Here is a 21,438-nt window from a genome sequence, read left to right as displayed (position 1 = left end):
GCCCGGCCACGCTGCACTAAACAAATTTTGCCTCGAAATTTACATTGGTTGTGTTCTGTGCGTACGCAATGCGGGCCCCTTAAGTCCCCCAAGGAAGGACCCCTGAATCCCCCCCCAAGGAAGGGCCCCAGAACCATCAATGCAGGGCCCCTGATGCCCCCCCCAAGGAAGGGCCCCTGATGCCCCCCCCAAGGAAGGGCCCCTGATGCCCCCCCCAAGGAAGGGCCCCTGATGCCCCCCCCAAGGAAGGGCCCCTGATGCCCCCCCAAGGAAGGGCCCCTGATGCCCCCCCCAAGGAAGGGCCCCTGATGCCCCCCCCAAGGAAGGGCCCCTGATGCCCCCAAGGAAGGGCCCCTGATGCCCCCAAGGAAGGGCCCCTGGACCCCCAAGGAAGGGCCCCTGGTCCCCCAATGAAGGGCCCCTGATCCCACAAGGAAGGGCCCCTAATCCCCCAAGGAAGGGGCCCTGATCCCCAAGGAAGGGCCCCTGAATCATCAATGTAGGGCCCCTGACACCCCATGCAGGGCCTCTGAACAATCAATGCTGATTAGGGGCCCTTTTGGCAAAATGCTTTTATTTACTGCTTCTGTGCTTGTGTCCATGTTCCACCACAATGTGACACAGTAGCATTATTAGAATTGACAACATTATACAACAGCTCATTACTATAAGTGCCGTAACCCACCAACCAATCAGAGGCTCCCTTTCTTTATTCTATTTAATGTAGCAAAGCTAACAGCTATAGGTTGCTGCTCTGGTGCAACACAAGTAGTTGAGGTGATAAAGGTTATTATGGAACAGAATGTGCGCTCTGCCGCTAAGAACCGGCGGTACTAACCAAACTACCAAACCCAATAAAACCACGTTGTTACCGTCCCGACCATCAGTAGACGAATAAGACATTTTGAGAACAATACAAATTAAAAATTACACAAACCTAAGTTCTATCGTACCTGACTACACTCTAGTCGCCTTACAGATCGCGTTAGATCCGGAACGGAGATGCTTTGCGGAGGCAATGACGTCAAAGCTACGCGACCAAATTGTGGGCGGTAGGATAATACGTAGCGAAGGGTCTAGCGCCTATCCCTAAGAAGCATCAACGTCACGACATCATGTGACAGGCCGGACTATGGAGTGATTGGTGCGGCGTTACAGCTGCTTCCGGGAGTTGTAGCAATGCAATCGTAGTTGGGGGGGGAGAGGAAGTATTGGCAGTAGAGGAGTCTGTGGACCGCATGGGTGGACCGCAACTTTACTGCGGATGCAGCTGAAGGGGCTGAATAATTAAAGACATTTTCCTAAAGAAAAATTCCATGTATAATAATAGCCCGGGACAGATTAAAGCTGCAGTTCTGATTTTATAACACCTACTACACGTGGCAGCGTAAATACAGGGTCTCAGTTCCATGGATCATCATAGACCAGAAGGATGATAAAAGTTGTGTCATTCCTCTGGAAACTCATCGGTTTTGGTTTAGGGAGTGGTAGCTTATTGCCTTCCCGAGCCTTCCTTATAATCTTATAAACAAAAATGCTGGGGAAAAGCAGCATCTATTCAGCATCTATTCAGAGGGCAGCGCACTGGGGAATGCTGCTGTGGGAGTTCAGTGTGGTATATTTGTATTGTTTCTGGGGATTATTTTGTTTTGTACAGGTATGGGTTGCCACCTTTGACGTCTGTAAAAACCAAACAATGGGGCAGCATGATGATATTGACGGCAGATTAGTGCCACGGGGGTAGGGTTATGGCCTTTGGGGGCATGTTTGTGCTTCTTGGGGCAGGGTTTTAATATTAGAGGTGGCTATTGGCCAGATAATTGTTGATTTCAAACGCGGTCTCTTGTAAATTGGATATGGAAATAAAGATTGATGTTTTATACCTATAATTATGGAGTGAGCTGTTCTTGAAAAATCCCGGAGTTTACTGCTGTAATGGTTGGTGTGGATTTCACAGGGCTCAAAACCGACAGTTGTGACCCGAACTCCCCTAAGAAAGACCAAACTGTTCAGTATATCTGTAGAAATAAGTCAAACAATCTTCACAAACAAACTGTTCTAGTCAAAATGGAACAGGTGGCAAACCTAAGTACAGGGCTACTCTGTACATAGGGCAAATATACTGAAATGTAGAAGCTTGAATTACATACCAACTATTAAAAATATTTAATAAGAAAGTTAATAATAGCATATTCTGTAAATAATGACATAACTTTTTGTTTGAAAGGACAATTTGCTGAATGTACAAATAAGTCTTAATACAGAAACTTTGCATTTGTTACTGTCCCTTTAAGTCTTGAGACAGGTACCCGAGTCTGCGATGCAACGGTTTTTACAGCACGTGCCTAAGATGGTGATGTCACCAAGTGGCACCTGCCACAGGGCAAGAGCTGTGAACCGTTGGAAAGTGACTGTTGGTGTGAGGCGTTTGCTGAGGAGAGAGCGAGGAGGTGTTGCTCAGCGAGAGAATGGAGAAAAAGGAGAAAAAAATGATTATCGATGAAGAATTTGGATCTGGTCCCTTGCAGGGGGTGAAGAGAAGGATGGAGGTGAAAGAGGATCAAGGAGGAAGAAGGGAGAAAAGGAGAAGATCCAAAAAGGAGAAGAAGGAGTTCACGGAGGAAGAATATGGATCTGGTGCCTCGGACGAGGTGAAGAGAAGGATGGAGGCAGAAGAGGATCAAGGAAGACGAAGGGAGAAAAGAAGATCTAAAAAAGAGAAGGAGTTCATTGTGAAAGAATATGTATCCGGTCCCTCGGAGGAGGTGATAAGACGGATGGAGACAGAAGAGGATCAAGGAGGAAGAAAGAAGAAAAAGAGACGATCTAAAAAGGAGAAGAAGGAGTTCATGGAGGATGAATTTGGATCCGGTCCCTTGAAGGAGGGGAAGAGAAGGATGGAGGCAGAAGAGGATCAAGGAGGAATAAAGAAGAAGAGGAGAAGATGCCCTAAAAAGCATCAAAAGAAGACTGGAAAGAGGACCAAGAAGGAGACTGCAGCAGGTAAATAGCTACAAAAAAAACTTCTATATGACAGGGATGGCCAATATAGTTTGCCCCAAAAACACTGGCACTATCTCTTTTGGTAAAGATTTGATTTTTTTCTTGCTGAGACACAAGGGGTCTCATCCTTTCATCTGGAATGGCAGTTAGATTTGTCGGTTGGTTGTACACTGCTTTTGTATACAGACCTGTGTTGCATTAACTAGCTGCTATCTATTTCTGTACATCTTGTTAGATACAAAAAAACTTCTATATGACAGGGAATGGCCCATATAGTTTGCCCCAAAACACTGGCACTATCTCTTTTGGTAAAGATTTGATTTTTGTCTTGCTCAGACATAAGGGTTGTCATCCTTTCATCTGGCAAGGCAGTTAGATATGTCGGTTGGTTATACACTGCTTTTGTATACAGACCTGTGTTACATTAACTAGCTGCTATCTATCTCTGTACATCTTGTTAGATACACATATATTCATATTTCACTATTTGCTATTAAAAGTAGAGGGGTTGGTAAAGTATTCATTTTTTGTTTCAACTTACTGCTTTTTTGGGGCATAGATGGGGGCTAAACACAAACCTGTGTTGCATTAACTAGCTGCTATCTATTTCTGTACATCTTGTAGATACAAATATATTCATATTTCACTATTTGCTTCTAAAAGTAGAGGGGTTGGTAAAGTATTCATTTTTGTTTCACCTTACTGCTTTTTTGGGGCATAGATGGGGGCTAAACACAGTTGCCCATAACAAAAAAAAAATCAAACATTTAATATTTTTTAACTGGTAGCATATTAGCTTTAGACAACTGCACATTTTCACCTTAGCACATTTGTTAGGAAATGAGCCCTTGAAGCTGTGCTATATTGCACCACTGCAGTTGCTAATAGCCAATCAGCAATTTGTTTAATCTCCCTGCTACATCCTCCCTACCAACATGTTTGAAAGCAAAGATGTGTCTGGTTTGCTGTAGGTAATGGTACTTAATCAGTTCCCTTGTGTGCAGTGATACAGCTCAACAGACTGGGAAACTCTATATTACAATACAATGTTGTCCAAGGTAATTTCTGGTTGGTTGCTATGGCTTATTGGACAGATAGTGTCAGACAGAGCTTCATAGGGCCCCCAGAGAACCTGACCTCAAGGGGTCACTTTTACAGCAGTTAGATGTAGACAGTGCTGAATGGAATAGGCGCATATAGACCTTTAGTGCATATATGAAAGGGCTGATGGAAATTGCCTTTGGCTGGGTCCATGGGGCGACCCTGTGCCCAGTGACACCACTTTCATATTATGTTTCTACTTTTGTCTGATTCAGGAGAAGCTGAATTTTCAGTTGGAAGGAACCATTTGTGTCTGAATATAGGGGTAGCTAAGAGAAAATATGCAGGAATAACATAAAATCAGGGCATATGGCATATGGTCAGTGTTTCTGTTGGTAGAACAGGTGGGTCTGGTCACAAATATCTGCATAAAATATAATAGCTGTTTCTATATCAGGTACCTTATTGGTTTAAAGGGGTTAACTTTTCATATGCAATAGAATGGCTTATTCTAAGCAACTTTTCAATTGGTCTCCATTATTTATTTTTTATAGTTTTTGTAGTTTTAAGTAATTGCCTTTTTCTTCTGACATTTTCAGCTTTCAAATGGGCCACTGACCCATTTGATCTAAAAACAAATGCTCTGTAAAGCTACAAATGTATTGTTATTGCTATGTGTTATTACTCATCTTTTAATTCAGGCCTCTCCTATTCATATTCCAGTCTCTTATTTAAATCAATGCATGGTTGCATGGGTAATTTAGACCCTAGCAACCTGATTGCTAAAAGAGCAAACTAGAAAGCTGCTGAAAAACTTAAAAAACTGCAAATCATAACAAATGAAAACCAATTGCAAATTGTCTCAGAATACCACTCTCTACATCATACTAAATGTTGATTCAAAATGAACAACCCCTTTAAACTTTTCAGAGTGGAAATATGTCTTGTAATTTGTTTAATTAAATGTAGATATTTGCTGTTTTGTAGTAAAGTGTGAGCATTAGTGTAAGTCTCTGTTAAACAAGGATTAGATCCCCAGATGTGATGTCTTATGTGAGTTATATACAGATGTACTGGCCCCATATTCACACACAAACTGTATATCTCAATGCACTTAGATTGTAAGCTCTACAGGGCAGGGATCTTCCTACTGTGTATTTTACCACATGACACTTGATCTCTGTATATTTATACTTATTTAATGCATTTAATATAATGCTTGTCCTTCCTGTGTGAATTTTTCTACTCTGTTACATTGTACAGCGCTGATATACCCTAACAACTCATACTCAGGCAGGTGCACACACTCACTCAGGAAGGTGCACACACTCAGACATATACTCAGACAGGTGCACAGTAAGATTCATACTCAGACAAGTACATAGACGCACACTCTAGCTGATGAACACCTTCAGACTAATACTTGTGCAGGCACACAGACAGATTCAGACATACTGAGGCATGCACATATATTGGCTCAAGTCATTCCCACATACTTTTCTAGGCAGACATATTGTTCAGGCTCAGTATAAGTCCCACTACAGCTAGACAGTGATTGGATAGAATGCAGGGTGAATCCCTTTAGTCTATCCAATCTGTGTGCAACTTTACACTGAGATATAATCAGCAGTGTGTACAGTCAGCAGGCTTGAAACACCTTTACTTCAGCTCTGAAACTCTTTGGGGAGAAGTGCCCACCTTGCCCCTATTTGTGGACACCCCTGCCGGCTACTGACCTCACTGCATTACATTTTAAGCAGGATTAGGGTGAAACTAGGGGTAGGCCAAAGTGACATGTGCCCTTGGTACAACTTTTGGGTGGTGCAAGTGGAGGGGGTGAGAAGAGAACTTTAAAGGGGTTGTTCATCTTTGGTATAACTTTTAGTATGATATAGAGAGTAAGATTCTGAAACAATTTGCAATTGGTTTTCATATTTTATTATTTAAGGTTTTTGAGTTACTTAGCTTTTTGTTCAGCAGCTCTTCAATTTGCATTGTAAGCAATCTGGTAGCTAGGGTCCAAATGACCCTAGCAACCATGCATTGATTTGAAGAAAAGACTGGAATATGAATAGGAGTGGGCCTGAATAGAAAGATGAGTAATAAAAATTCAAAAACAGTGATTGTTCTTGTAGTTTCTATAGTTATCACTAAGGTTGAATCAGATTGTATAGAGGTGTCGTTACTAATCAACAATTTATCCACCAAAAAATTAGTTACCCCACACTATCCGAATAATTTATTTAATCCAAATTAATTTAAAACAATTGCTACCATTAAAGTGTATTAATTAGTGAAAGTGCTTAGTGCTTCTTATACCATGCAATTGTATGTGATTAAGTAACACTCAATCAATTGATTTTTCAATATACAGTAGATATCAATTAAGTTACAAATTAATTAAAACTGTTTAAGTACTTATGTCAGTCACCAATTAAACTCACAAATTCATTAGTTAAAGTGATTACCTATAATCCAACCAATTGATTTATGAGTTGAGCTATCAGTTAATTATGGTGCAATATAAATTATGTGTGTTTCAAAGTTATCAAAAGGAATGATAAAATAGCCAGCAATTCATGAAATAGAAAGATTGAAAATAGAATAGAGCTGGAGTTGTCCCAAAATCTCCTAAATGAAGCTTTTTAGACCCTGGGACACCACAAGAGGAGAAAGGCAGGACGCTAAGGACTGTGGTCTCAAATATTAACTATTCTGTGTGAGAGAGCTATCTAAAAAATTGCAAATCCCCAGTGCCTTAGAGTAAAAGAGATCTGGAGAATGAAATGCTGCTTTTAAATATCAACCCAATTCATAATTGCTGCTATCAAAGGTCAAATTAAGCAGTGAAGGCTTCTTTAAAATAATTCTAAAATCAATCAAAGCAAAATTAGCAATAACAATATATTTGTAGCCTTACAGAGCATTTGCTTTTTAGAAGGGGACAGCGATGCCCATTTGAAAGCTGCAAAGAATCAGGAGAAAAGGGCAAATAATTAAAAAAACTAATGAAAACCAATTGAAAAATTGCTTAGAATTGGCCATTCTATAACATACAAAAAGTTACCTTAGAGGTGAACCACCCCTTTAATGTTGAGTGAACAGTGGGTAGGGGACTGATCAGCAGGCATAGGGAGTCAGCACACTGACTGAGGGGTGGCAGTGGGAGGTGTAGTTGCACTGAGTGTGGGCTAATTGCTTGGGGGGGGGGTTGATTGCAATGGTTGGGCTTGACCAAGTAGTATTGCCATGGACACCAATTCTTCCAGCTCTGGGCAGGATGTTTTAAATGGGTAGTTCAAACTTTTAGTATGATACAGATAGTGATATGCTAAGATAAATGCATTTTTTAAAAATCAGTTTTTCTTTTGCTCTTGCTCGAAATTTTAGCAGCTATCTAGTTACTAGGGTCCACTTTTCCGTAGCAACCACACTTTATATTCAGACCCTCTCATATTCCAGTTTATAATTCAAATCATTGCCTGGTTGCTAGGGTAATTTGGACCTTAGAAGCCAGACTGCTGAAACTGTAAACTGGAGAGCTGCTGAATAAAAAGCTGAATAACTAAAATACCACAAATAATAAAAAATGAAAACCAATTTCAAATTGTCTCAGAATATCACTCCCCAAATTGTACTAAATGCCAACTCCAAGGTCAACAACCACTTTAATAGTTGCTAAAAATACAGCATTTTAAAACTTAACGACCCTGGAGTTGGACGACCCTCAGAGATCCACACACCAGCCACTAGCACTAGTTCTAGGCAGTATATTTCTCATATAAGTTAATGGGAAGCAGCTGCCAGTGGGAAGAACATTCTGACTGCCCTTTATGAGATGTACTATAATTAATATGCCCCGTTGCCATGAACATAATGTGGTTTCATGACACATCCTTATAGCAGTATAACATGATATGATGTTTAATAAATCCAATGTAACCCTTGTGAATACAATTTCTTTATTCCACTAGGAGGAAGTGGCTTGGAGACGACTCAGGCTGATGCTGCAAAGATTAACCCTTTGGATATTAACAACTACGAGTTCTACGGAAAGCTCGGGGAAGGAGCCTTTGCCACTGTGAGTAATGATGGGAACTTCTGGTTCTATTTGATATAAAATAGAAATGAATTGGGGACTATTTTATAATAGGTTTCTGCTGAGTTCTGAACATAACATTTCCAATTAAAATGTTGCAAAAGTAGAGAATAGGTGGCAAAGCATCCCCAGAATTTTCATCTTTTTTGGGGGTGCATAGAGCTTAACTCTGCAGCGCTGGGACAGACTGAGTTGCAAGGGCTGCTCTATTTAGTCATAGGGAGGGTATATACAATATGCAACTGTGTATCAAACCCATAACTGTAGCCATTGTATTGCTATATTTTGGCATGCAATGTTGCTCCTGCTCTCAAGCCTCTCCCTCGACACGTGCTCTCACCGGGCAAGTTTAAAAATAACTTGAAAGCTGTAAATGAAGCTGACCCAGCAGTCCAGGCCCCCTGTTCCCCGGGCCACCCCCCAGGTTCTGATTCCTCTATAGTTTTACCACTGGTACCTTTATCTGTTGTGGATCACTGAACTCTTATTTGTTAGTGTAACTGTCACCCTTTTATATGCTGTTGGTTCTCTGTATCTGTATATGCTAAGGTCACCATTCTGTCACTGTAACCTCATTATATTCCTGTTGTTACTGATTAAATGTGATTCCAATTCAGCACAGAAAGCAGTACTGCCATATGCCATTATTATGCCTGCCATAATCCTTCTGCTCTTGTTTGTAATTTGGGACATACAAGCTAGGATCTTGCTAGTAGATGCCTATGTGCAGCTCATGTCCCACCTCTCCTGTATGCAGTGTATCAAGTGGAGGCAGCACCACTTAAAGAGAGAACCACAATCCTTTCCTAGTGTTGGAGAACACTGATTTAGGCCTCAGGGCCTTGGTAAAATAAAAGATTTCCTGAACAGTAGCCTAACTACTGTGTGTAGGCACCCCCGTAATAAATAACATTGGAGGGCCCAACATGCACACTAATTAAATATTTCCAATAATTGCAGTTATTTAGAATTGGTTCTGGCTCCTAAAACAAAGTAACTTGTTAATAGACCCAGAGATGAACTGACTTCTGCTGTATTATTAGAGTAAGAAGCAAGAGTGACTATATGGACCAGAAAGGGGCAAATACTGCCACCAATCACAAATAATTGTAAAATCACTGAATATGTTTAAAGTGATAATAACAGATTCCTATAAGGAATTTGTCAATATTATTAATAATGCAGCATCCTGCCATTCATTTTTACAAAAGTTCATAAATGCTGCTCTCACACAGTGCTGTTCAGAGAGAGAGAGAGAGAGAGCAGCTCCCTGTGGTCATACTGAGCAGGGACAGTTGACATTTGCATAGGCTGGATGGCAAATATAAACCTTACTCCAGCCTATGGAAGGATCATGCTAACACTAGCCCAGTCTAAATGACACCAGCTGTCTTTACTCTGATAACATTAGCCTGGTCATAGTTTTGGGAGAGGATAAGGGCAGCTGGGCTAGGGGCAGTGATGTAGCTACGGGGGGAGCGGGGAGGTGAGATTCAACCCGGGCCCTCTCCACCTTGGGGCTTTTCAGAGACCAGAGCAAGTTACATTACTGGCTAGGGGTGGTTTAGGCGTATGTGAACCTTTGTGTTAAATGAGCAGTGCGGTACTGAATTATTAGTATTCCGGATAGGATTTCTAATTATGCAATGGAAGTTGCTTAGATTTACATTTTCATTCATTATGCAAAAAGCTTTTTTTTGGTGGACATCCCCTTGAATTATTAATGAAGGATTTATGGAAAGTTACTGTACATATATGATAAACTCTGATATTTCATCTCTTCTTGGTCCCTTTCTCAGACTGTGTTGGCGACATTACGTGGCAGCAAGAAACATCTCGCCATAAAGATCCAGGAGAAATCAGAGGAGGATTATGACATCATCCTTACAGAATCCGAAATTTTCAAGATTGCCAAGGACAGTCCTTTCCTATGCCATGGCTTGGCTGCTTTCCAATCAGAGGTATAAACTAGTTTGTTTATTTGTGGTTTGTTATACCCTAAGTGCAGACAATTAAACTTTACTGCAGCTAGTCTGTTGCAAATAGAAACAGGCCATAGGGTGCCTTCCCAATTCTGATGGGATATAAATATAGAATAGGGTTCAGATCTCCACTGTTACAGTGTTCTTGGACTGCTCTACATTGTATTATTCCATTTTGTGCTTTATTTCTAATTGTTATTTTCCTTTTTCTGCAAAACCAGCATCGCGCCTTCCTCGTCCTGGAATACCTGAGTGGGGGAAACCTGGAAGATCTGATAGATGAATCCGGCTACCTGCCAAGGCCCTCTGTAGAGTGAGTTTTAACCCAAACCTAATGCAACTCATGTTTTCTCAACTTGACCTGACATTCATTGTCAATATTTTCTTCTATTAAAAGGTTCTACTCTGCTGAGATAGCATGCGGCCTGGAATTTCTTCATGACAGGGGAATTGTTCATCGGTAGGTAGAACTCTCCTATCTCACATATTTTTAGTTTATATGACATTTTCTGATTATATTATGTCATTATTTTTATTATAGTTATTAAAATCATTCTGTACAATTATTGTAAGTAAACCAGATGTACCTTACTTTTGCTACCCTATGTAAGATTTTCTATGGCAGGGATGGATGTAAACAATGAATAGTCTGTGTAAAGAATAGTGTAACCTGTGTCAGCAGAAATTAAAAGATAAGAATTTTTTAGAAAAAAACTATTATATCACTGCTGCCACATGGATTATGAAAACTTACTGCAGACTGAAATGTAGTTTAGAATACATTAGAGATCTTTTCCCAAAGGTATTTCAGGGTGAATGTTGCTGTTCAATGCAGACACGGTGCTGCTAAAACATGGGATAATTTGACCCTACAAAAAGCAACAATATGCACCATTTCTATATGTAACTGCAGGAACGGCATTGTTCGCCACTGAGAGAACTGGTTAAAGTAAGACCAAAAATGTGTATAAAATAAGTAAAATAGGATATACTGTTGCCATGCACAGGTTAAACTGGAAACTAGTCTTAAAGTAGCCAAAAATTAGATGTCTGCCTGCCATCACAAAACCACGTCAAAAGATATAATTGCTAGCTGGCACCCCAGGCCATATTCTCAATGTTTTATTTGCTTATTCCTGGGGGAACTTTGATGAACAAATAGGGGTGTTTTACTGTTTTTCACTATAAGATCAACTTTCTCTGGGCTCATGTGTTCTGAACGATAGACCCCAGAAAATGATAGGTACTAGTATCACTATAAAACACCCTACAAACTCTATAGCCCTCTATTCCCTGGTAAACCAGCAGTAGCTAGGCCCTTAGTATGTTGTATGTTTATCGCAATAACTCTGTACGTGCATCTTGTCTTCTTTCTTCTTGCTACCTTAACATGTTTAACTCAAGTCTATCTTATTCAACACCTTCTTTTTTTGAAAGACAACTTTTATGTCTCCTAACACATAAATAAATATTTCCTTATCTCAACAACAGCGACCTGAAACCAGAGAACATCTTGCTGGATGAAAAGGGTCATATAAAGATCTCAGACTTCGGTTTGGCAGTGCAGAATGTTTTTGGTGACGTAACCATCAATGGCTGGGCAGGAACACTGCGATATATGGCCCCAGAGGTAAGAAATGCAACTCCATTATATTTACAAAATCAGAATAGAGGTGAGTATTAAAAAAATACTAAAAAAAATAAATTTCTGTTCAAGATCTTGTGCGGAGCGGACTACAACACGGCTGTGGACTGGTGGTCATTCGGGATCACCACTTGCAGGATGGCTTCCAATATGTTCCCATTTTATGGTGCAAATGATTATGATTTGATCATCTATGAGGAGCCCAACATCCCTGAATGGCTGCCTGAAGATCTGAAAGACCTTTTGAAAAAGGTAGGTATGACCAGGGTATAGATGAGTTACAACATAATAAGCAGTAACCAAACAAAATGTTTGTATAACACTTCACATGAATCAAAATGCTAGTGTCAAAAATTCAGGTAAATACTATAATATAATCCCAATTCACTCACATTAAAATGAAGTAAACCATGCACATGCCAAAAACTTGTCAAACAGTTTATAATCCTTTATTGAAATGAATGCTACCACTCTACTCGCAGACATAGTTTGTGAAAAAAAAATCATACTTTAGAGGACACGGACATCTGATTTTCTGTAGATATCCAATACCGCAAAACAGATTATTCATGTATGTCATACAATCAGAACTGGAAAGAGAAGCCCCTTTTTAATCCACTTAAAGAGATTAAAAAAATATTCAATTTAAAGTACAAGTCAAGTCAAAATCACTGGATGGGGAAGGGTTCCAATGTATTAGACACCCCCAGTGAATATAACCACTTACCTTAGAACCCCAGCATTCCTGTTCTCTGAAGTGAAGTGCACAGACCTGGAGTACTATGCTTTGAGCACCACACCTCTATGTCTTCCAGTGTCCCAGAGATCCTCTACACTGTCATGAGCAGTGCACTGTGCCAGGGGCCCACAAAAACCCTTAGACCAGGGGCCCACTCAAAAACCTTTAGACCAAGGGCCCACTCAAAGTATTATTTTCTTCCTTTCCTCACTCAACCTATTCTCCTAGTGTCTTTTCTTTACATACTATAACCTATTCTTCCATCTATTTAGCCTCTTTATTCTCATAGAAATAGGGAATGGACATGAAATAAGCCAAATGTTTAGAAGCAGGAGGGCCCACTGACACCTTGTCCCACCGGGAGTTTTCCTGGTATCCCGGTGAGCGCACATGTGCAATAAAATAAGAATCTGAACTTTAATTTTATTTAATTTATGTCTTCCAGTGTCCCAGAGATCCTCTACACTGTCATGAGCAGCACACATGTGCAATAAAATAAGAATCTGAACTTTAATTTATACATTTTCTAAAGTTCAGATTTTGACTCTAAACATGTGGGCTGTCCTAGGCAGGGTAGAAGATCATAGCAAGACCACCAGAGATGGCAGCTTGGTGTTTAAAAGATAGTACCCTAAGCCATACTCTTTTCTACAAAAAGAACCACCAGCCCAGTGTCTAAGATAAATGATTATATTTACTGGGTGGCTCATAACACTTTGGCACCCTCCACAGAATTTGCCTTGGCTTAAAGAACTTATCATAGCACATATATATCAGCATACTTAAATTCTAGGATGTGCAGTTACATTAATTGCATTTGATATCAGACAGTCAAAGCCTATGTTTTTTACCAGATAATTTTCTGATAGTGCTCAATAAAATAAAATATTGATTGCTATGATAAAGATTCATATATTAAATACACAGCAAATATATTCTTGCTATCAGTGTTATGGTAGTATTGATTAATGTGATTGAAAAGCCTGAAAGGCTTATATGACCATTGGTTGCAGCTTCACTGGTTATTTATGTGGGCTAACATCTGTATTATTCAAATAATTGCTAATTTCTTCTTTAGCTCCTGAATAAACAACCTTATGATCGCCTGGGTGTGCATGGAAATATCAGACACCATCGATTTTATTCATCTATTAATTGGCTGGAACTTGAACAACAACGGATACCACCACCTTTCCAGGTAATATGAATAAGTGCAGGACTGAGATGGAAATATTGTCCTGTATGAATGTGCCAAAAAGAGAAAATATATAATATTCAATTGAATTCAAATAGAGCAGAAAGCTGACCACACATGTTCAGATCCAATCATTTACTGTCACTGGCATATGACATGATGTGTGGTCATTTGTTACATATGTAGTGTATTAGCAAAGGCAAGCAAGTAGCAGCCCCATTCCCATATTTTAACTATTTCTATATAGACTCAGTAACTTGATATCTATGTTTTCGGGTTTATATACTGTAAAGTATATCTTAAAAATAAATGTGGAAATTATTAATGAGTGAAATTGTTTGTATATTTTTGTAGCCATCAGAGGAACATTTAAGGAAAATTCATGGAAAGGCTATGTCAACTTTGGATGTCTTGATCCCCGGCCCCACCTCAAAGGAGCAAATAACAATTGAAGGTTTTTCCTTCCTTAACGCCATTTGGCAAAAGGACTAAACCACCTGTCCCAGTTCTAGTTCCAGCATTTCGTTTGCCACTTAAGATTTTAAAAATTTAAAGGAGAAAAAAAGAAGAGGTGAAAGAAGAGAGGTGAGTAGAGGAGATAGGGAAAGAGTCCACACAGTCCAAAGAAAGAAGTGGAGAAGAGAAGAAGAGGACAAGAAAGAAAAGAGAAGATGAAAGAAGAGGAGAATGAGAAAAGAGAAGAAAAAGGAGGAAGAGGAGGAAAGGTGAGAAAGAGGATAGAGAAGTTAGGGAGTAAACATGGTCCAGGAGAAGAAAGAATAACGATGAGGAAAAAGAGGGCAGAAAAGAAGAGAAGCAGAGAAAAAAAGGAGAGAATAGAATAGACTAGAAAGAAGACAGCAGAGAATAGAAAAGAAGAGTGGAGAAGAAAGAGAAGAGGGGAGATAGAAGGAGAGGGTGGGTGAGATGAGAGAGATGGCAAGGAAGAGATAAGGGAAGACTGTGTAGAGGGGTGAATAGAGGGAGGAGAGTTTGGATACGAGTGAGGAAAAGCAGAGAAGAGGGGAAGGGCTGCAGATCAATGAGTAGAGAAGAGGCAAGAGCATACAATAAGTAGAATGAATAGGTAAGACAAAATGATCAAGGAGGGAAGAGGTGGGAGGACAAACATTAGAGAAGAGGGGCGGAGGACAGTAGAAGAGAAAAGAAAGGGGAGAGGATTTGATAGCAGTGAGAGAAGAGATGATGAGGATGGGAGAGGTGAGAAGACAAAGAAGGATAGTGAAGAGGTGGGACAAGTGGAAAGTATAGAGAGAGGGGAAGGAAATGGGTGAGAGAACATGAGAGAGGGGAGGAAAGAGGTAACAAGAGACAAGGGAGGAGTAAATGAAAGGGAGGAAGAGAGATGAGACGAGGGATGGGGCTGTTAGGATAATTATCTATTAACTGGCAGCAATACTCTTAGTAAAAGGTTGATCCAGGGACTTGTCTGATTGCCATTTTGGAGTCAGGAAGGAATTTTTTCCCCTTCTGTTGCCAGGAGGGGTTTTTCGCCTTCCTCTGGATCAACTTATTTGTAGCTAGATAACTAGGAAGGGAGGTAAGGAGTAAGTATGAATGAGTGCTGAATGAAACTCATGGCCACCATCAGAAAAATTTAGCCCCTGTAGAGATATATCAGTGAAAAGACATGTGGGGTTGGCAAGGAGTTCAAAGAAATTTGTGTGGAGTAAAGAGCTTAAGGGTTTCAACGACAGGTCCCGGGGAACCTAGGTTGTGGAGGTTAATGGAGAAGTTGCAGGGCAAAGACATTGATTAGAGGTTAGAGGTGGTGACTAAAGGAAAGGTAAGACTTGTGCCAGTGGATGCAGATCTCTGCAGAGACAGGCCAAGAATCCGCTCCTCCACTGCTGCTCAATGTGCCTGCACCCGAATACATTGCCACGGCTCGGATACAGACAGACACATCGGATTTCAGTGCCGAAATGCAAAATTTTGTATTTCACGCCCAAATCCGTCGTGTCTGCCTGCACCTGAGCCAAGGCAATGTATTCTGGTGCAGGCCCAACAAGCAGCAACGGATGAGCAGATTCTTGGCCTGCGTTTCTCCGCAGAGCTCTGCATCAAATGGCACTAACCCAGGAGAGGAAGGTGGTGGTGGAAAACAGCAGGGGAGAACTTTAAAATAATTTCATATTAGTATGCCATTATTTAGATTTTTGTAAAAATGAGTTCTGTAACAAAGGCCAGAAATTCCTAAACATGAAATATAATTGTTAAAAAGGATGATGATGATAGTATTCTGTAAACTTCCTCCATGCGAGTGCTTTTCCAGAGTAGTCAAAGGGATAGTGCACCTTTAATATAACTTGAGTATGCTGTTAAATCTCTTACACATACAGGATTTCTTTTTCTTACAAATCTGGAAAATAAATAAAATTACTTAAAAAAGTAAATTGTTTCTTGCAATGACTTGTTGTATGTTGTTCTATCCGGACCAGGAGGTTTCTGCAGTTGAGTTGCACCGAAAGAATAGGGCGAACATGTCACGCTAAACACCGGAAATGACACCAGTGAACACTGTAAAATTACACCAGGAAGACTTTGGTACAATTCTGCACAATGTGTGCCGAAGCTCATGAAACTATGAAAAATTTGTCAAATCACCCACAATTGCAGTAGGCACGGTGCAGTTGTACCAAGTGAACCTGCAATGGAATGTAAATTTAATTCTGGGGAAAAAACACTGCATTGTAGGAAAAACACAGGGTGATTGCACTCACTATTGCACTTTGCTCACTGTAGATCAACCCTCATAAGTTGACTGAATACAAGGGAATGTGAAGGAATGATGGAAGGAATGCAGCGACAATTAGGTGACTGGTCTACAGGGAATTCTGCCTATCTGGCCTTGTAAGAAATTAAAGATGTGTAAGAGCTGCAAGGCTCTGACCCTTAACCTTGAATACCAAAAGTCCCATTGTGCTCCTTCAGGGTCTGTTTGCACTTGTATGTTCTGACCTTATCCACACCTAGGACACCATTAGGAGATCACATGATCTTCTTACAAGACATCAGAAATACTAAATGTTAATGCTGTTGTGTCCCTGTGCCTCTCACCTTTATTGTATTATCTGATGAGCAATGGAAGAGCAGGTCTCCAATGGGAATACACACAGACACCACACAGGGCCCCTGTGTCAATCAAAGGTGCTTTTGCACTTAAAGGAGAAAAGGCTTGGTGCACTTGGGGGTGCCAAATGTTAGGCACCCCAAGTGATTGTATTGACTTACCTGAAACCCCAGGCCCCTCAGCAGAAAACTGTACCAGCCCAGGGTTATATCAGTGAGCACCCCAAGTGCACCAAGCCTTTCCTTCTCCTTTAACTATCTCTTGAGAATCATAAGCTGTAAATTTAGAGACAAAGATTGGGAAATGATTGACTAAACAAAGCCAAGTAAAATGTAATCTACGCCTGCTAATTCTAATAGTGATATTTAGCTCTGAATGTATTTGGCTAAGCTCTATTTTATACTTGAATTAAACTGGACAGCAATCGGGCTTCTTCCAGTCAAGCCTGCTCTAGTTCTTGTTTCCCTTGTACTTACAGCTTTGGATTCCCATGTTCAGCTGGACAGTTATAATAGAGGAACACACAGGGCATATTAGAACATAGATGTGAGCCAAGAACTTTCAGCAAGGTTTTCATCAACACCTACAAAAATATATACACTTTCATTATAGGTAGTAAATAAGAACACAGCCTATTTCTGTTGTTATCACTTCCTGTAATATTATTAAAGTTTTACACTGAATAATGAACACCAATAATAATAGATAATTATCAGCAGCAATCAGTTGCGTAGCACCATAACATAATGTGAATGTGGTCTAGCTCCTGCAGGTTGTAAATGATAATTTATGTGTAATAATTTAGCTCTATCTTTCCTGCATATATATTTATTTATTTTAAAAATGACAAAAGCATTGACAACTGGGCAACATAGGGGGGCCGATTCACTAACTTCGAGTGAAGGATTCGAAGTAAAAAAACTTCGAATTTCGAAGTATTTTTTGGGCTACTTCGACCATCGAATGGGCTACTTCGACCTTCGACTTCGAATCGAAGGATTCGAAGTAAAAATCGTTCGACTATTCGACCATTCGATAGTCAAAGTACTGTCTCTTTAAAAAAAACTTCGACCCCCTAGTTCGCCATCTAAAAGCTACCGAAGTCAATGTTAGCCTATGGGGAAGGTCCCCATAGGCTTGCCTAACTTTTTTTGATCGAAGGATATTCCTTCGATCGTTGGATTAAAATCCTTCGAATCGTTCGATTCGAAGGATTTTATCGTTCGATCGAAGGAATAATCGATCGTTCGATCGCACTATTTGCGCTAAATCCTTCGACTTCGATATTCGAAGTCGAAGGATTTTAGTTCCTAGTCGAATATCGAGGGTTAATTAACCCTCGATATTCGACCCTTAGTGAATCAGCCCCTTAGCTTTAGTCAGCATCCAGGCCATAAAAGACACCAGACAAGAAGCCCCTGGCCCTTCAGCTGAAATAACCTGTAGTTTGGTAGAAACTGTACAGGCTTTGCTCATTTTATTCTGCCAGTACCGGCTTGGTATGGGATTCTCACTCCTTCCACTGCAGTATTGCCCATACCTGTAGCTTGCTGCTGTCAAACCTGGTAAAAGGGAAAGAAAAGCAGGGAACAGATACTGGGTGTTTCCAAGGATTTCAAGCCACCTCTGGGGTTTAGAAGATGAGTGCAAATAATGTAAAGTTGAACCATCCCTTTTAACTTTCAGTATGTTTATAATGGCTGATTCTTAATAACCTTTCAGTTGGTCTTAATTGTTTGTGTCTTATAGTATGTGAATTATTTGACCTTTTCCCTGAATTTTCCCAGATTTTAAAAGGGTGTCAGTCACCCTAGCAGCCAAAAACTATTGCTCCAGTTGTCCACGGTGCTGTCCCATTTGCTACACTATCCATCAGATGCCCTCCCTCAACCCTGTGCACTCTTCTCTTTACCATTCCACTTGAAACTCTACTATAGTTTTTATAAACAAGTTTCTGTGTAGCAATGGAGGCAATTGGAATAAAGCTAAATGGCACAGGTTAAATAGAGGATAACTAATATGCTCTATAGAGCTTATCTGCTGCATAACCTGAACCAGTTTCCAAAAATGACAGGTACATAAATTATTTTCTATAATGCAAAATATTTTACAGATGTTAGTAAATATGTTCTATTTAAATTGAACTGTAATAATAGAAACGTTCAAGTAATGCAACTGTGTCATTTGCCTTTCTGTCTTATCTGGATTGAGGGAAAACAATTTAAGTCAAAAAGCAATTTCAAACTAATGGGCCAGTTACCCCATTGGTGCCAATCATGGATCCAGAGACCCTCTCTTTTAAGCAAAACTTTACCAAAGGCCCCACATCTTGCTCTATTGACATACACCTAACAGCATCAGGGTTATGTTTAGCCTCTGCCCAATGTTTGGCAACCAATTTCTGAGCAATATCCTATTTATTTGTGTCCACTCTGGATCCAGTGCCACCCCAATGGCCATATGCATCTCAATACTTCATTTAGCTGCCTCACAGTCTTGTCACATTTTGATTATTGGATAATATATACAACTATGGTTGTTTCATGTCACCCTTTGCTTTATGGTTTATTATTTGCTTGTATGGGGATGCATGAACTAAGCACCCAGAATCAAACTGCTAGACGGGACACCACCACTGCATTTATAGACCCCTGGATGCTGTATTAAAAATTATTCAGAGCCCATCTCTTTCTATGAACCTTTGCTCATTGCTGCTTCTTGTTCTGGACTGCAGGAAAGCTGCATGCAGGGTTGTTTCACATTGAAGTTTTAGTGAGAAATACTTCAAACAACCCCACATGCAGCTTCCCTGCAGTCCAGAACACGGAGCAGTGATGATCCTTTCTAAATAGCAGAGAAGGGGAAAATGAACTGCAAAGTATTGTAGTTTTGGATTGGAACTAGTTATGACCGAATCTGTCCAGTTTCGCTTCGCCAAAAAATTTGCCAAAAACATAAAATTTGCAAAAGCCAATGGACATCAAAATGTTTTTTTTACGAGCAACAATTTATGCACACGACAATTTTTTTCTCACTCCAGATGCATTCAATTCATAGGGCATCAAAATATAATGTTTTTACTCGTGACAGTTTAGCAAAAAAATATGCAGGAGGCAAAGTACAGAATTTTGGCGAGAATCCTTGCCTGGTGGATAAATTTGCTCATCACTAGAGTTTAGCCCTTGAAGGAGAGGAAAAGGTAGAATAATTTGGTGATGCCCAGTGTCAGGACAAGTTGTATAGGTGTCCAAGCCGCCTCTCTGCTCCCACCTGCCTGCAGTTCTCCCGCTCTCTCTATGTGATCTGATTCCCCACCATCAGTGTCCCCCAACTTAATTCCTAGTGCCAGCCCTGATTGTCAGCTCTTCTTCAAACTCTCTCAGTTAACTGTCCTTGTGCCTTATCTTTCCTCTACACATGCTCAGCTCTTAAAAAACTAATGGAGAATAGAGGAGAGCTGAAAATTAAGAAGGGTTGATCAAGGGCAAAGGAGAGGAGAGCTGATAACTGATGGAGTATATGAGCAGAAAGGAGGAAGGCATATGTAAAAGTGTTGGCATCATTGAGAAATAAAATTGTGATTAGCGAATATAGGACACCGAATTGAGCCGATGCCTTAATTTGTACACTCAATCTTTTAAAGGAGAAAGAAAGTCTTTGTGCACTTGGGGGTGCCAAATGTTAGGCACCCCCGAGTGATTGTATTTATTTACAGTGAGCACCATGGAGCGATCCTCTTCCGGCTTCCTCTTTCTTCGCATGGCTGCGCAAGTGCAGTAGAGCGAAAAGCCGAACTGTAACTAAAAAGTCGGCTATTTCGTTCAACTGTGCATGCGCATGCGTCTGCCCTGGGAAATTTGAAGAAAGAAGACGCCGGAAGAGGATCGCTCTGTGGTGCTCGCTGGAATAACCCCGGGCCAGTGCAGTTTTCTGCTGATAGGAGCGCCAACCTGGGGTTTCAGGTAAGTATATACAATCACTTGGGGGCCTAATATTTGGCATCCCCAAGTGAAAGATGACTTTCCTTCTCCTTTAAGAGCAGATTTTCTTCATGCAGATTTCCTAAATCTTAGTGGCCTTTATGCCACCTGAGCTAGACCCCACTTTACAGATTCTTTGGTTCTAGGGGCCTCTGAAAACAGCAGGGGTCAAAATGCCTATTACAGCGACCACTGAACCAGGAGTACTGTGTGTAAAGCAAAGTGGTAACAACAGATGAGCTTGCACTAATAAAAAAATGTAGGCATCCCCAGTTACATAGTTACATAGTTAAATTGGGTTGAAAAAAGACAAAGTCCATCAAGTTCAACCTCTCCAAATGAAAACCCAGCATCCATACATACACCCATCCCTACTTTTAATTAAATTCTATATACCCATACCTATACTAACTATAGAGCTTAGTATCACAATAGCCTTTGATATTATGTCTGTCCAAAAAATCATCCAAGCCATTCTTAAAGGCATTAACTGAATCAGCCATCACAACATCACCCGGCAGTGCATTCCACAACCTCACTGTCCTGACTGTGAAGAACCCCCTACGTTGCTTCAAATGAAAGTTCTTTTCTTCTAGTCTAAAGGGGTGGCCTCTGGTACGGTGATCCACTTTATGGGTAAAAAGGTCCCCTGCCATTTGT

The 21,438-nt window shown here is 40.5% G+C and overlaps 1 protein-coding gene across 1 annotated transcript; it reads left to right on the top strand.

Annotated features, from left to right (window-relative positions):
• Window positions 1-518: 518 nt before the first annotated feature.
• LOC121398843 (protein kinase C delta type-like) lies at window positions 519-16,121 on the top strand. Its single transcript, XM_041578282.1, has 9 exons — window positions 519-3,003; window positions 8,019-8,125; window positions 9,943-10,104; window positions 10,347-10,438; window positions 10,523-10,585; window positions 11,617-11,755; window positions 11,843-12,022; window positions 13,588-13,707; window positions 14,059-16,121. Exons 1-9 carry the CDS (start codon window positions 2,469-2,471, stop codon window positions 14,194-14,196), a joined length of 1,536 nt encoding a protein of 511 aa, XP_041434216.1. The 5' UTR covers window positions 519-2,468; the 3' UTR covers window positions 14,197-16,121.
• The last annotated feature ends 5,317 nt before the right edge of the window (window positions 16,122-21,438 follow it).

This window comes from Xenopus laevis, chromosome 9_10S (genome assembly GCF_017654675.1).
Source record: "Xenopus laevis strain J_2021 chromosome 9_10S, Xenopus_laevis_v10.1, whole genome shotgun sequence".
Taxonomy (NCBI): Eukaryota; Metazoa; Chordata; class Amphibia; order Anura; family Pipidae; genus Xenopus; species Xenopus laevis.
The sequence above is the reverse complement of the archived record's forward strand: the minus strand, read 5'-3'. Positions and strand labels throughout refer to the sequence as shown.